The 17368-nt window shown below is 40.6% G+C and overlaps 1 protein-coding gene across 1 annotated transcript in view; it reads right to left on the bottom strand.

Moving 5' to 3' along the window:
* The window catches only part of Nek9 (NIMA related kinase 9), a 53737-nt gene that overhangs the window by 35131 nt on the left and 1238 nt on the right, over positions 1-17368 (bottom strand). Inside the window, exons 2-8 of the mRNA XM_045154182.1 lie at positions 16121-16298; positions 12132-12187; positions 11339-11409; positions 9714-9819; positions 6101-6232; positions 2796-2906; positions 499-563 (exon numbers count right to left, since the gene is read on the bottom strand). Of these exons, the coding sequence (XP_045010117.1) occupies positions 499-563; positions 2796-2906; positions 6101-6232; positions 9714-9819; positions 11339-11409; positions 12132-12187; positions 16121-16298 (719 nt within the window). The remainder of the gene's footprint in view (positions 1-498; positions 564-2795; positions 2907-6100; positions 6233-9713; positions 9820-11338; positions 11410-12131; positions 12188-16120; positions 16299-17368) is intronic.

The raw sequence follows: 17368 nt of genomic DNA, 5'->3' as shown, positions 1-17368 counted from the left end.
CCAGAGACCCTGCCACGAAAAACCAAAAACCAAACAAACAAAACCCAAAACTCACAGGGATGGATACACACACACACACCACACACAGCAAACCTACGGATATCAATGCCTCAACTCAAGAATAAGAGCCCCACAGATTTGGGGGGATGGATGGCTCTTGTGTCTGTCTGTCTCTTTCTTTTTTTCTTTGCTGAGGTAGGGTCTCACTCTAGCTCAGGCTGTCCTGGAATTCACTCTGTAGTCCCAGGGTGGCCTCGAATCATGGCAAGTCTCCTACCTCTGCCTCCTGAGTGCTGGGATTAAAGGCATGCGCCACCATGCCTGGCTTCTTATGTCTCATTAACACACTAGAACAAAATAGTTAAGGAGGTACCCTCAAGCAATGCAAACAGTAGTGTTGGGAGAAAACCGCACTAAAGTGGTCAAGTTAGGAAACACTACCCTCTCTGGTCCTCTCAAGTATCTCTGGAAAGACAACAAAGTGACTTTTTTGTTTACCTCCTACGCTTCTTGAGGAGAGGACGATCCAGAAGTTCATCTGCAGTGGGTCTTTGCTCAGGATCCTAAACAGAAAAACAATATTAGTTTGAAATCAATGGGTAATATGGAATCTAATGAGGATTTTTATTTCTTCTTAGAAGGCTAAGGGTAAACTAGTCAAAGATTGATATGTACTATTTTCATACATGTATTATTTTATTTTCACTTATTTATTTTGCATGTGTATAGGTTGTGGCTATGTGTGCATGTGTGTAGGCTAGAGATTGATGTTGGGTATCTTTCTCAATCACTGACCACTCTATTGAGACACTGTTTCTCACTGAACCCAGAGCTCATTGATTCAGCTTACCCAGTGTGGTGGCTTGATTCAGGTGTCCCTCATAAACTTAGGTGTTCTGGAGGTTAGGTTTGCCAGCTGCTGGCAAATGGAAATTAAAGCCTCCTGGAGGAGTGTATTGTTGGGGGCAGGCTTATGGGTGTTATAGCCAGTTTCCTCTTGCCAGTGTTTGGCACACTTTCCTGTTGCTATGGTCCACCTTATGTGGGTCAGGGAGTGATGTCCACCCTCTGCTCATGCCATCATTTTCCCTGTCATCATGGAGCTTCCCCCTCGAGCCTGTAAGTAAAAATAAGCCTCCCTCCACCCCCCACAAGCTGCTTTTGGTTGGGTGATTTCTACCAGCAATACAAACCTGACTGCAACACCCAGCTAGCCAGCTTGCTCTAGGGATCATTTGCCTCCACCTCCTGAGGCACAGGAATTACAGCCATGTGCAGCCATGCCTGGCTTGTGTGTAGGTGCTGACGATCCGAACACAGGTCCTTACACTTGCAGGGCAAGCACTTTACTGACTATGGCATCTCCCTAATTCCTACACTTTTATTTTAAAATCATGATTTCCTAGGTCACATTTCACATTTAAAGCCTATCCTCTCATGATAATGAATACTGTACATGAATGAGGAATTTTACAAGATACCCTCCTCATTTGTTCAAGAGCATCAGATTTCAGACCTCAATGTATACAACAATAGAAGAACCACCTGAAGGTATTTCTTGTAAATAGATTTCTGGGCTTTATCCAGATACTCTAAGTGGGGCCCAGGAATCTTCTTTTATCCTTATAAAACTCAACTTGGTGATTCTGATGCTAATGGTAAGGGAACTATAAGAATTGAAAGTATACATTCCTTGTATTAGAAGTGCTAAAATTACCCCTTATTGTAGTTAGTTTTATTTTTTCATGTTGTTTTGAGGTAGGGTCTCACTCTAGCCCAGGCTGACCTAGAATTTATTATGTAACCTCAGAGTGGCCTTGAACTCGCGGTGATCCTTCTACCTCTGCCTCCCATGGAATTAAAGGCATGCACCATCATACCCGGCCCTTTATTGTACTTTTATAAAAATTGATTTCCTAGCCGGGTATGGTGGCACAAGCCTTTAATCCCAGCATTTGGGAGGCAGAGGTAGGAGGATCACCATGAGTTAAAGGCCACCCTGAAACTACATAGTAAATTCCAGGTCAGCCTGAGCTACAGTGAAACTCTACCTCAAAAAAAAAAATTTTTTTTCTTGGGCTAGAAAGATGGCTTAGTGGTTATGGCACTTGCCTGGGAAGCCTGAGGACCCATGTTCAACTCTCCAGATCCCATGCAAGCCAGACACACAAAGTGACATAAGCGTGCAAAGTTATACATGTGCACAAGATGGTGCATGTGTCTGGAATTTGATAGCAGTAGCTGGAGGCCCTGATGTGCCAATTCTGTCTCATTTAAAAAAAAAAAAAAAAAAAGAAGCTGGGCATGGTGGCACACGCCTTTAATCCCAGCACTCAGGAGGCAGAGGTAGGAGGATCGCCATGAGTTTGAGGTCACCCTGAGACTACATAGTGAGTTCCCGGTCAGCCTGAGCCAGAGTGAGACCCTACCTCAGAAAAAAAAAAAAAAAAAAAAAAAATCGCCAGACATGGTGGAACACACCTGTAACCTCAGTACTCAGGAGGTTGAGGAAGGAAGATCTCAGCAAGTTGAAGACCAGTCTACGTCTTAAAGCCATAAAAAAGGGAACACAATTTAGATGGCAAAACCATTTCAGAAATTAACACAGAATAAAGTAAGAATTTGTGAAGTACACAACTACCATGAGTAACCAGTGCTTATTTGTGGGAACAGCCACAAATACATTCTATGTTGGGAAGGTAGATGGGGTTCTGAGTGCTTCATATCTGTGCAATGCCCCAAACACTAATGCTGGATGGAAAAACATGAAGCAAATAAATGTATGTCAGGCCTACCTGGTCAAGGCATGCATGGACCATCTGGATCAATTCCAAGGAGTACTGCCTAGAATCAACTTCCATGGCCCGGATTCCTTGTACAATCTTTACACACAAGTTGAGTGGATTCTATGAAAAAATGAAGAAGGACAGAATTGTTCCTGGTTATATAGAGACAATTTTACAGTCCACAACACAGGTGCTCAGAGGTGTCTGTGACCACTATTTAAAGAACTAGCAATAGTTCTGCATTAACTCTGATTTCCTTTTTTTAATTATGCATCAGTAAGAAGCTGCGGGACGCAATGCTGCAATCAGACAGAATAAAGCTGACCACTAAACCCAGAAAGTAATGATGACTGTGTGACAAATTGGAAATTGCTTAGAATATATTATAATCTGAATCTTCAACTGAATCTCAAAATGCAGGAAAGCATAGCTAGGTGTGGTGGCACACGCCTATAATCCCAGCATTTGGGAGACCGAAATAGAAAGTCAGGCGTTCAAGGTCATCTTTGGCTACACAATGAATTCAAATCATCTGAGGATATGTGAAACCTTGTCTTAAAAAAAAAGAAGCCAAGCATGGTAGCACATGCCTTCAATCCCAGTACTCAGGAGGCAGAGATAGGAGGATCACTGTGAGTTTGAGGCCAACCTGAGACTACATAGAGAATTCCATAGGAGGCAAATTAGCAAGAGAGTTACTATAAGTCAAGAAGTATAGCTAATTGTGCTTTTCTCTCTCTCTCTCTCTCTTTTTATGGTTTTTCAAGGTAGGGTCTCATTCTAGCCCAGGCTGACCTGGAATTCACTATGTAGACTCAGGATGACCTGGAACTCTCAGCAACCCTCCTACCTCTGCCTCCCGAGTGCTGGGATTAAAGGTATGTGCCACCATGCCCAGCAACCTATCTTAATAATAGCTAAATATATTAAATATGGTAAACAACAGTAGAGCAGGTAAGACATCTTATACTAACAGTTATATTGTAACAGCACTACCACTATCTAAAACTACTACAAACCAGACAGGCATATTACATAGATGATCTTCTTATCCTTATAAACACAAGGCAGCCAGGTGTGGTGGTGCATGCCTTTTAATCCCAGCACTTTTGACATAGAGGTAGGAGGACTGCCATAAGTTCAAGGCCACCCTGAGACTACATAATGAATTCCAGGTCAGCTTGGGCCACAGTGAGACCCTACCCCGAAAAACCAAAATAAAATAAGATAAAATAAAAAAATAAACAAACACAATTCAAGGAAGTTATTATCCTTATAAATTTGTACGTAAGAAAACTGAGGGCTGGAGGGATGGCTTAGTGGTTAAGGCACTTGCCTGAAAACCCTGAGGACCCAGGTTCAACTCCCCACAGCCCATGTAAACCAGATGTACGTGGTAGTGCATGCATATGGAGTTCATCTGCAGTAGTGCATCCATTCTCTCTCTCTACCTCTGCCTCTCTCAAATAAAGTAAAATTCTTAAAAAAAAAAAAAAAAAAGAAAAGAGGGCAGGAGAGATGGCTTAGCACTTAAGGCGTTTGCCTGCAAACCCAAAGGACTCAGGTTCGATTCCCCAGGACCCACATAAGATAGATGCACAAGGGGCACATGTGGCTGGAGTTCGTTTGCAGTGGGTGGAGGCCCTAGCATGCCCAATTCTCTCTTACTCTTTCTCTCTCAAACAAACAAACAAACAAACAAACAAACAAATATACATATATAAAGAAAGAAAGATGAAGCTGGGCGTGGAGGCGCACGCCTTTAATCCTAGCCCTCGGGAGACAGAGGTAGGAGGATCACTGTGAGTTCAAGGACCCCTGAGACTCCATAGTGAATTGCAGGTCAACGTGGGCTAGAGTGAGACCCTACCTCGAAAAAACAAAAAAAACAAAAAAAGGGAGCCAAAGCCATTAAGTACCTTGTTTAAAGTCATGCCCACATACCCACATCGACTCTAGAAGTTGTTTTTCTTTCATTATACTATTTAGGAGAGCCAGATTATGTGAAAGAACAAGCTTCAGGATTTAGAAAAATAAAAAAGGTCCCAATAAGCACTTCTCTTAATGTTTATAACCATATATTAATGCCACTCTCACTTTGGTTAGAGATGCTTCTCTTTTCAGATGGCAGTGACCTTGGGATGACTCAGAAGGCATCATGGTACTGAGAAAAGGTGACAGGAGTGCTCAGCACTGCAATATCTCTATCACACCTTCCAAGGCTCAGGGTCTATTGCGGAAAAAGTGGCAGAAAAAATGTAAGAGCCAAAGGAAGGGTAGGACTCCTTACAACACACTCCTCCAGACACAAAATGGCCTGGATATCCATGACCTCACAGTGCCTGACACTACCTACACAAGACCATCATAAGAGGAGGAAAAGATGATGACATCAAAATAAAAGAGAGACTGATTAAGAGGGGGAAAGGGGTGTGATGAAGTGTGGAGTTTCAAAGGGGAAGGTGGGGGGAGGGAGGGAATTACCATGGGATATTGTTTACAATTATGGACATTGTCAATAAAAAAAATGAAAAAAAGTGTCATGAAAGGCCAATGAGTTTACATTCCTGTCTATATGCTTTTTAAAAAAGTTTTAAAGGGCTGGAGAGATGGCTTAGTGGTTAAGTGCTTGCCTGTGAAGCCTAAGGACCCCGGTTCGAGGCTCGGTTCCCCAGGTCCCACGTTAGCCAGATGCACAAGGGGGCGCATGCGTCTGGAGTTCGTTCGCAGAGGCTGGAAGCCCTGGCGCACCCATTCTCTCTCTCTCCCTCTATCTGTCTTTCTCTCTGTGTCTGTCACTCTCAAATAAATAAATAAATAAGTTTTAAAAATTCTTATTTATTTATTTGTGAGAGAGAAAGAGGCAGGGAGGGAGGGAGAGAATAGGCACACCAGAGCCACTAGCCACTGCAAATGAACTCCAGATGCATGTGCCACCTTGTGCATCTGGTTTACATGGGTCCTGGGTAATGGAACCTAGGTCCTTTGGCTTTGTAGGTAAGGGTCTTAACCACTAAGCCTTCTCTCCAGCCCCTCCCTGCCCCTTTTTAAAGGTAAGGTCTCACTCTAGCCCAGGCTGACCTGGAATTCACTATGTAATCTCAGGGTGGCCTCGAACTCAGGGTGATCCACCTATCTCTATCTCCCAAATGCTGAGATTAAAGGCATGTGCGACCACGCCTGGCTCTGAAGGTTATTTTTGATTACAAGTGATTTCTGTTTCAGAAATCAGAAGCTCAGGATAAATGGACTTGATCTTCTTAACCAATGTGTACCATTTGCAAAGACAATGTGGTGATAACACATCAACTTACTGTAGCATCAAATGTTCTCTTTAGTGTAAGCAGTTCAAAGATGACACAGCCTACTGCCCAGATATCAGACTTGAAATTGTACTTCACTCCTTGGCAGAGCTCTGGAGACATATAATATGGGGTTCCCACAAGCTAAACAACAGAGAAAATCATCAGAATAATATCTCTTCTGCAGTAACTATATTAACATTTCAATAGCTAAATTAAACTGCTCAGGAATTAGTTATAACATCTATAAAACAATTGTTATCAGGTTGTGAAAACGTTTTTATGACATGATGCCACTATCAGAAGAAACAAGATTCCTATCAAATCTCTTGGGACAATTATGAAAGAACAATCTGAGGTAAGGCTTTAAGCATTCAAGGCCTGCAAAAGACCTCAAACTGAGAGACAAGCACTTAAAAGTTTACCAGTAGGAAAAAGCCAAGCAGTGGCAGTGGGAGAGAGTAAATGAATAAAGATGTTAAAAGTCCCAACTAAACTGCCAATAATAAAATAAATGCCCAATTTGACATTTGTGACATTAATACAGTGAATTTCCTTGGAATCAACAAAATCAAACAAAATCTTCTGACTTCAAAAATGGGCTTGGAGCTGTGTATGCTGGTGAATGCCTATAATTCCAGCAACTGAGAGGTGGAGGCAGGAGGATCAAGGATTTGAGACCAGCCAGGTGTGGGGGCACATGTCTTTAATCCCAGGACTCAGGAGGCTGAGGGAGGAGGATCTCCATGAGTGCATGGCCAGGCTGGAACTACAGAAAGAGTCCCAGGTCAGCCTGGGCTGGAATGAGACCCTGCTTTGGAGAAAAAAAAAAAAAAAGAGTTTGAGACCAACCTGAGTGAGTTCCAAGTGAGCCTGGGTGAGTGACACCCTGTCTCAACCCTGCCTCTGCCTCCCCCCCCCCCCCCCCCCCCCCCCCCGTCCTAAGCAAATAAAAACATTTACAAAAGAATGGTCTTGGAAGCTGGTCATGTTGGCACATGCCAGTAATCCTATCACTTGGAAAGAGGGCTGGGGCAGGATCTCCAGGTCAAGGATTGCTTGGGTTACATAGGAGTTACTATTTCAAAGAGAATAAAGGGCTGCCCTCTCTGTTAAGGCACTTGCCAGCAAAGCCAACAGACCCAGGTTCAACTCCCCAGTACCCACATAAGCCAGATATACAAGGTGGTGTATGTGCCTGGAGTTTGTTTGCAGTGGCTGGAAGCTTTGGCATGCCCATTCTCTTTGTATCTGCCTCTTTTCATTCTCTCCCTCTCAAATACATATAAATAAATAAATACTTTAAAAAAAGAAAAAGGCCTAGAAATAAAATGTTCTGTATAAAAGCCATGCCACTCCTCAGAACATAGGCAATGCCCCAGGAGTTCTAATAAAACTGTAGCCATCTTTAATTAACAAAGCAATTTTCTTTCATTTTAAAAATATTTATTTATTTATTTGAGAGGGAGAGAGAGAATGAGAAGAGGCAGATAGAACAGACACGCCAGGGCCTCTATCCACTAAATGAACTCCAGATGCAGGTGCTACCTTGTGCATAAGTACCTATTGGGAAACTGAATCTAAGTTCTTAGGCTTCAAAGGCAAGCTTCTTAACTGCTAAGCCATCGCTACAGCCCAACAAAGCAATTTTCAGATGGCTTATATGGCACTTATACATTTTCATATCATTCTTTTTTTTTTTTTCTCAAATTTTTATTTATTTATTTATTTGAGAGCGACAGACACAGAAAGACAGACAGAGGGAAAGAGAGAGAATGGGCGCACCAGGGCTTCCAGCCTCTGCAAACGAACTCCAAACGCGTGCGCCCCCTTGTGCATCTGGCTAACGTGGGACCTGGGGAACCGAGCCTCGAACCGGGGTCCTTAGGCTTCACAGGCAAGCGCTTAACCGCTAAGCCATCTCTCCAGCCCTCATATCATTCTTTTATTGCACTTAACTAGCTAAAAAAATAGTCAAGTCTTAGTTTGTTGTTTTTTTGAATATTTTATTTTTATTTATTTATTTATTTGATAGAGAAAGAGGGAGAGAGAGTGAGAGAATGGGGGTGCCAGGGTTTCCAGCACCGCAAACAAACTCCAGATGCATGCACTCCCTTGTGCATCTGGCTAATGTGGGTTCTGGGGAATCAAACCTGGGTCCTTTGACCTTGCATGCAAATTCCTCAACTGCTAAGCCATCCCTCCAACCCTCAAGTCTTAGTTTTATCAGACTGATCTTGATAAAGATCTCCATAAGGACATGAATGTTTCCTTAGAAGCTCAATTTGGCCATTACCATACATACAATGGAGTCTCTAGAACAGAGACCATGGATGTCTAAATTGCTTGCAGGCATATCCTGACATTATTAAAACAAAACAAAACAAAAAACCATCAGGACAAAGCTAATTTTATTAACTTACATTTCCAAGTTCTTTAAGGGCAGAGCATCAGAAAACCAGAAGAGTAACAATTATGTTTTCTAATGTTAAAAGGATAAGATCACTGTCCTAAAGATCAGCTTAGGTCACCGACCTGGAAGTCACTATTTAGTCTCAGGGTGGCCTTGAACTGAACTCACAGTGATCCTCCTACCTCTTCCTTCTTTTCTTTTCTTTTGTGGGGGGGTACCAATGATCTTTCTAAGGTCCGGTAAGAGAGGAGTCTTTCGTATAGACTATGCATAATATTACAGAACATTAGACTTTGCATGCAATATAAGACTTTTCTGTAAAACAGATGCATCACTCAAAGAAACAAAGAGGATATGTCTAAAACTGGCTGAAAACATTAAATGAGATAAAATGAAATCTATTGAAGAACTTAGCTAGAAAAAAATGAATAAAAGGTGATCTGGAAAGCATTATACTTAGTGAGGTAACCCAGGCCCAGAAAGCCAAATGTCACATGTTCTCTCTCATATGTGGATCCTAGCTACAAATGACTAGACTTCTATATGAGTAGGAATAAAACTCAGTAGTAAAGTAAGAGCCAAAGGAAGGGTAGGACTCCTTACAACATGCTCCCCCAGACACAAAATGGCCTGGATATACATGACCTTGCAGTACCTGACACTACCTCCACTATAGGAGGAAAAGATCATGACATCAAAATAAGACAGACTGATTGGGGAGGGGGGGATATATGACGGAGAGTGGAGTTTCAAAGGGGAAAGTGGGGGGGGGGATTACCATGGGATATTGTTTACATTATGGCGGTTGTCAATGAAGGTAAATAAAAATAAAAAAATAAAATAAAAGGAAACCGTGAATAAATAGAAGGAAAGGCATTGTAGCACTTGGAAAGCTGAGGCAGGAGGGTCACTATGAATTCAAGACCAGATTGGGCTATAAAATACTCCATCTCAAACAAACAAACCCAAACAGGTAAACATTTTATTGCTTTTAGAAGTTCCTAGTCAGTATTGGAGAAAGCTATCATGAAACAATGACTCAGTAAAACATCTGACCAAGTTAAGTGCCTACAAGCTTAGGTAAGACTTCTGAAGGGTCATGATGAATGTGGAAGAATAATGAAAAAACTACGAAAGATTTAGGGGTGGAGTTCTTATATACCTTAGTGTTGGGAGAGGAAATGAACAACATATTAATCAATCTATACTCACCGTCTCAGCCATGGAATACTCAGAATTAAGTTTCTTTGCTAGGCCATAATCTCCAAGCTTTATCAGGTTTGCCTTGGTCAGAAATATATTTAATGTCTTTATATCTCTGAAAAAGAATATTACATATTAAATCCGCATAAAAATTAGCTCTCTCCTCACCCTTCTAGGATCAATACAAAATGAAAATGAGTGTTGCCACTACTTTGTCTCTGTTTCAGAAAGGATTTTAAATGTCCTATATGTTGGCCACCACTTCACACACAGTTTATCACTGAAGACAACTTAGGGAGTATAGGCAAAGAATTAACTTTATTCTTTAGGGCTTAACTGCAAAGGAGTGTCTCCCATACCATTGGTGCTGGGAAAGTTCAGAGTCAGATGAAAAAAAATTATGTTCCAGGCTGGAGAGATGGCTTAGCATGCCTAGAGTTCATTTGCAGTGGCTGGATGCCCTGGAGTGCCCATTCTCTCTCTCTCTTTCTTTCTCTCCTTTTCTCTAACGCTTTCTCTCTCTCTCTCAAATAAATAAATAAAAGTGTGTGGTTTTTTTTTTCAAGGTAGAGTCTCACTCTAGCTCAGGCTGACCTGGAATTAACTATGTAGTCTCAGGGTGGCCTCCTCGAACTCACGGCGATCCTACTACCTCTGCCTCCTGAGTGCTGGGATTAAAGGCGTGTGCCACCACGCCCGGCTTGTGTTTTTTTTTTTTTTTTTTTAAATCGTGTTCTAGGTAAACATAATTCCTATGAGGTACACTGCCTTTTCAACTACCACTTATGCTTTGAATTATGTATGATATGAAGGCAATTTAAAATCTGGTTGGTGTCAAAGTTTTAAATACTTTGTTAAGCAGAAAAAGGCTGCATATCTTAGCAACAGTTTAACCAGGCTAGTTTCAAGTGATGTAAATAAAGTCACTGGCTACTTTATTAAAACTGAATTAATCATATATAAAATGGTATGTGTGTGATTAATTCCCTGGCTTCTTTTATTGTGGATGTGAATAAACCAGAACAATGTATTTCTTTGCTTTCAAAAGAAAACAACATGCAATGCAGACATTCAATAGCTTTTAAGAGATATATGCTAAGCAAATGAACCAACTGAAGAAAAGAAACAGGTATATTATAATCAATCCCTGGCAATGGTTAATCACACAGGAAGGGTATAATGGTATGGAAACGTCCTTAGAATGGTTCTTCTCTAAAACTAGAAATAAATGGAAACCTTCCGATGACCCCCACCAACTTTTATCAAATAAAGGCTTGGTAAATTGTACTTTTACTTTATATTGCCTTTTATTTAAATTAAATAAAATTATATAGAATTAACAACTGTCAATTACTCTTCCTCAGAGAAAAAATTTAGTTCAAATTACAACCAAACTAATATTACTTTTATAGCACTCTCTAGGCTTTCCTACTGAGATTCTTCCCAGATAACATAGTTTAACCTCGGAAAGTAAAGAGAACATTCCTCATTACTCATGCTTTCCTGGCCTAATTATATCAATGGGAAAACCTTGGCTTCTTAATTAAGAACATGCAAGTGCCAATGGGAGACACCCACAGTAGGGACTGGACTGGTAGGAAGGTGTCATCCCCTATTTTTTTTTTACTCATTACCTATGGAGGATTCCAGCTTTATGGATACAGCTCACTGCTGAAACAATCTGAAAAAGGTACCACACCACCATCTGAAGACAGAAAATAAATAATATTTGGATTAGAAACAGAAACTCCATTTAAATAAACACACACATATAACAATAACAACAAACAACAAACAACAAAGGAAGCTGCAATCAGAGGTTACAACTCAACATGACTTGATATTTCTTGCTTTGTAGGCAAAAAAAAAAAAAAAAAAAAAAAAAGTGGTAGAGATAAAAAGACTGAGCTAGAGTGAGACACTTCCTCGAAAAACAAAACAGAGATAAAAAGAAAAAGCAGGGCCGGGTGTGGTGGTGCATGCCTTTAATCCCACCACTTGGGAGGCAGAAGTAGGAGTACAGGGCCACACTGAGACTACATAGTGGATTCTAGGTCAGCCTGAGCTAGAGTGAGATCTTAATCAAAAAAAAAAAAAAAAAAAAGCAGGTCATCATTGTTACAAAATATAGTACAGTAAAGCAGATTTGTGGAAAGAAACCCAGGAAGAATGCAAAGGTGCAGAAAACAGGGCATACTAGCATGCAGTAATAGAACCTGGAAAGAAAGCATGATGTGAAGGTGAAACATTTAGGAAGCAGCTATAGACAGCTTCCTGGTTAGAGATTTCCTTTTTCATGAATATCATTCAGAATGTGGAAGGAGTCTGAACAAAAGGAAAAAAAGGCTCTTCATTGTTGGAAGAGTAAATACAGAACCAGAATGCAAAAATTAAAATTCTAGCTTCCTTTCATAGACTATGAATTACCTCTTCCTCAAACAACTTGTCCTTCTGACGAAGGATTTTGTCATACAGGTTTCCTCCTGCAATTAAATAAGAAACAGGCTTGAATTATTAGTAAAGATCAAAGCTTAGATCCTATATGAATAGGGTTTTAAACAGGTGACATGAGGAAATGATGGGTTGTTTCTTTTCCAAAGGAAATAATTTCTTACACTTTCACAGGGGTATAAAAATTTCCCCATCTATGTCAGAAGTATTCTTCATGGGGTTTAGCTCAGGGGTAGAGCATTTGACAGCAAAAATATCCTCCCAAAATCTCCTCTCCTAATACAAAAATGGAGGGTACAATATTCAGAAAAGACAAGAGTAAAAGCCATTTGTGTAGTACCTCAATTAGTAAAATAGCAACAAAGTCAGATCATTTACTCTCTACAATGCCCTTCTAAGGAATCTATAGTATTTTTGTAGCAATTCTGCCTGTGTGGATACTAGAACATTTGGGTTACACCTATGATGCAATGTTTTAACAACAGTGTGTATATTAACAACTTTTCTTCCCTTGAACAAGTTTTCTAAAATTTATGGTACACCCCAGATTAAATTTCTTCCTGAAGAATAAGTGAATTTGCTTCTATCTCTTTTCTCTTTCTTTTCTTTCCTTTCCCTCTCTTTCTTTACTTTTTCAAGGTAGGGTCTCACTCTAGCCCAGGCTGACCTGAAATTCACTGTGTAGTCTCAGGGTGGCCTCGAACACATGGAGATCCACCTACCTCTACCTTTCGAGTGCTGGGATTAAAGGCGTGCGCCACCACGCCTGGCTTTCTCTCTTTATCAAATAATACAGCCCACAAATAATCATGGCTCATCTTGTTTCCTATCCATAGCTATAAGTTATGGTTAAGATTTTTTTGGTTCTTTTTTTTCTTTATTATTATTTGCAAGTGGTGGGGGGGAATGAATGAATGAATGAGTATGGTCATGCCAGGATCTCTAGCTACTGTAAACAATTTCCACATGCGTGTGCCACTTTATGCATCTGATTTTACATGGGTACTGGGGAATTGAACCTAGGCTATCAGGTTTTGCAAACAAGCACATTAACCACTGAGCCATCTCTCCAGCCTGGTTAACTTTTTTTGAGGGGGTCTTGTTCTAATCCAGACTGACTTGGAATTCACTATGTAATCTCAGGCTAGCCTCAAACTCACGGTGATCCTCCTACCTCTGCCTCCTGAGGCACACACCACCACACTCGGCCTGGCTAAGGGTTTTTTTTTTTGAGGTAGGGTCTCACACTAGCCCAGGCTGACCTGGAATTCACTATGTAGCCTCACAGTGGCCTTAAGCTCATGGCAATCCTCCTACCTCTGCCTCCCAAGTGCTGGGATTAAAGGCATACACCACCATTCCTGGCTCTGGCTAAGTTTTTATAACTTCTCTTCACCTGCAATTTAGTAACTCAGACTTTTAATAAATGTACCATTTGTTCTAGTTCCTCTTAACCACAAAGGAAATGAATTACTTAGTTTGTGCTATTTCAAAACTTCCTTGTCTATTCAGGGTTGATCAGAACCAGAAGTGATATGGAACACAGGCATCTAGACAAGAAAGGTGTGGAGGCCTATGTTAGTAACCCTGAGCATGCAGCTCAGGCTTTGGGGATTGATTGTTTTACATAGTAAGGCTAACAGATGATGAAGATATATTAATCATATGCTGTAGGTTTTATAAACTTACTTAATACAATCTGTAGGAAATAAGAAAATATAATCAACAAATTCATTTAAGATGAGGAAACCTGGGTGGGGGAGATGGTTCAGTGGTTAAAGGAACTTGCTTGGAAAGCCTGATAGTCCAGGTTCAACTCCCCAGTACCCACGTAAAGCCAGATGCACTTGGGAGGCAGAGGTAGGAGGATTGCTGGGAGTTCAAAGACACCCTGAGACTACATAGTGAATTCTAGGTCAGTCTGGGCTAGAATAAGGCCCTACCTTGATAAAAACCAGAAACAAACAAACAAAAAAGAGCTATAGAAAGCAATGGATTTTAAGATATGGAATCAGTCTGTTTTCTTTCTTAATACATATCTTAGGGGGCTGGGGAGATGGCTTAGCCGTTAAGGCTCTTGCCTGCAAAGCCAAAGGACCTAGGTTCAATTCCCCAGGACCCACGTAAGACAGATGCAGAAGGTGGTACATGTATCGAGTTCATTTGCAGTGCTTGGAGGTCCTGGTGTACCCACTCTCTCTCTAGAATAAATAAATAAAAACAAAAATATTTTTAAAAATTTAAAATAAATATTTATGAGAGAGAGAGAGAGAGAGAGAGAGAGAGAGAGAGAGAGAGAGAGAGAGAGAATGGGCACACCAGGCCCTCCCACCACATGTGTCACCTGGTGCATGTGGCTTTACTTGGGCCCTGGGGAATCAAGCTGGGTCCTGAGGCTTCGCAGGCAAGTGCCTTAACCACTAAGCCATCTCTCCAGACCCCTAGTCTATTTTCTTAACAATATGTAAAACTGCTAACAAGAAAAATGATTCAAAGAAATCAAAGACTAGCTGAGTGTGATGGCACATGTCTTTACTCCCAGCATTCAGGAAGCAGAGGCAGGAGGATAACTGTGAGTTTGAGGCCACCCTGAGACTACATAGTGAATTCCAGGTCAGCCTAGGATAGAGTGAGGCCCTAGCTTGAAAAACCAAAAACAAAAAAGAAACCAAAGAAATCAGAGATTAGGGGCTGGAGAGATGGCTTAGCAGTTAAGACGCTTGCCTACAAAGCCAAGGACCTAGGTTCAACTCCCCAGGATCCACATAAGCCAGATGCACAAGGTGGTGCATGCGTCTGGAAATCATTTGCAATGGCTGAAGTCCTTGGTGCACCCATTCTCTCTCTCTGTCTCTCTCAAATAACTAAAATAAATTATTAAAAAAAAAAAAAAAAGAAATCAGAGAGTAGAAAAATAAAGACCATACCATATTATAATTTTCATTCAGTTATGATCTCTGGATCATCTCTCAATAGGACAGCCTTGGCTAAAGTTAATATAAATAAAATTCACCTGTAAGATTTCATTAAATATTATATTGCATGGTACCAAGCTTCATTGGGTGTATAATGGAGATCTAATGTCATCTCATGGAAAAAAAACAACTGCAAAATCAGTATAAAACCCTACTGAAAAAATAATCTGAAAAGCTAGGAGTGGTGGTTCTCACCTGACATCCAAGAAAGGGTGAGGTAGGAGGACTGCTGTCAAGTTCAAAGCCTTTTTGGTTTACATATGAGTTCTAGGCTAGCCTGAGCTACAGTGAGACTCTCACAAAACCAAGACAAACCAAACAAACAAAAACCCAAAATAAAAACCAATTAATAATATAAAGATGGAGCTATAACCATAAGAATAAGCCAGGAAAAATTATTACCCATATTCTGTACATCACTTTAAAACTCCCCAAGTTTATATGCATATTTAAAACATTTAGCAGGGCATCATGGTGCATGCCTTTAATCCCAGCACAGGTAGAAGGATTGCTGTGAGTTCAAGGACACCTGAGAAGAGTTCAAAGACAAATGAGACTACACAGTGAATTCCAGGTCAGCCTGGATCACAGTGAGACCCTATCTAGAAAAAACAAAACAACAACAACAACAAAAAATAACTTTTAAAAAAATTTTCTTCGAGAGACAGAGAGAGAGAGAGAGAGAAGGAATATGAATGGGTGTGTCAGGACCTCTAGCCACTGCAAAAGAAATCTAGACACATGTGCAACCCTGTGCATCTCGCTTATGTAGGTCCTGGGGAATCGAACCAAGATCCTTCGGCTTAGTGGTTAGCAAACACCTTAACCGCTAAGCCCTCTCTCCAGCCATATATATGTTTATATGAGCTATTTCTCTGAAACTCTAGAAGGCCATTTAAAGTTTTATCACTGTATGTTTTTTCTTGTACTCTTCCCCTCAGGTGAACATGGGCAAAGGAAGGGAGGAAGTGCTGTTAAATTCTACCTTACCATTACAATATTCCAGCTCAATCAGCAGGGTGGTGTTGTCCATGAAGTGATTGTAGTAGGCAATAATGTTGTCATGCTGCAGCAGCGCTAGAATAACAATCTCATTCAAGGCATCACGACGTTCCTTCTCAGAAAGTCGGGTCAAATCTACTTCCTTCCACACCACCAGTGAGTCATCCTACAACACAGTAACGGGGAATTGTGTTTTCCTCTTACCTGGCAGTGAATGACTCCACACCTGAATCTGTAAGCCAAAAAGAAAGCTTCCTAGAGGAGCAAAGATTCCTCCTCCCCACTTTAAATAGACATTAAAACTCTACATACAATTGGGCATTATAATTACTGTAGACCTGGGGAATATTACTTTGTTGCTACACTTTGTACGACATCAGTTCCAGGTAAGAGTAAGAAAACAGACCTCAGGGATTCTACTGAGGGACACTGGTAGGATGCTGGTCATGCTGGGGATGGTGGCAGGGCTAGACACTGGAGAAGTAGAGCTGACGCATCTCATCAAATGCAGATACTAAGCTTGCCTCTGACTTCATAATTTAGACTTTTCTGGTGGCCTGCATCTACTCTTCCTGTATACATCATACCCCATTTTGTACCAGTATAATCTGCTGTCACATTTTCCTCTATTCATAAAAACTGACCTCATCAACACTCCACTCGGTGTTACCTCGAATTCCTTATAGATAATGTATTTAACACTCCTGACTATCTCTGCCAGGCCTTTAAATGTATTTAACCATGTATTTAACACTCCTGACTATCTCTGCCAGGCCTTTAAATTTTTCTCTTGAAAAACTTTGATGAATCTTTTACTTCTACATTGATTTGTATTCCCTGAATTTTCAGCACTCCTACAGTGAAATGATAGTCCTCATTCTTTTTCACTTACATACATTCACACCAAAATGCTATTTAATAATGTGACTAACGTCTACTCACTGATATAAAACCTAGAGGGAAAGAGATGTTTCTAATACAACCTTTGTAAATTTAACTTCTAAATAAATATCGGATGATATGGATAATGCTGTACATTTCTTAAGAAAAGTCAAATTTAAACTAGTAATTACGTTCAGCATGGTAATAAAGGAATGAGACTGACAAAATGCAAAACTTTACTTCTGGTCTGAAGTTTACTTCTAAACTTAAAGTAGGCAAGTCACTTAAATATACTTTTTTTTTTTTCTAGAAAATAGGCCTAGTGATTGCTCATCTCTTCTAAGAAGACTATTA

Source organism: Jaculus jaculus, chromosome 7 (genome assembly GCF_020740685.1).
Source record: "Jaculus jaculus isolate mJacJac1 chromosome 7, mJacJac1.mat.Y.cur, whole genome shotgun sequence".
In the NCBI taxonomy this organism is placed as follows: domain Eukaryota; kingdom Metazoa; phylum Chordata; class Mammalia; order Rodentia; family Dipodidae; genus Jaculus; species Jaculus jaculus.
The sequence above is the reverse complement of the archived record's forward strand: the minus strand, read 5'-3'. Positions and strand labels throughout refer to the sequence as shown.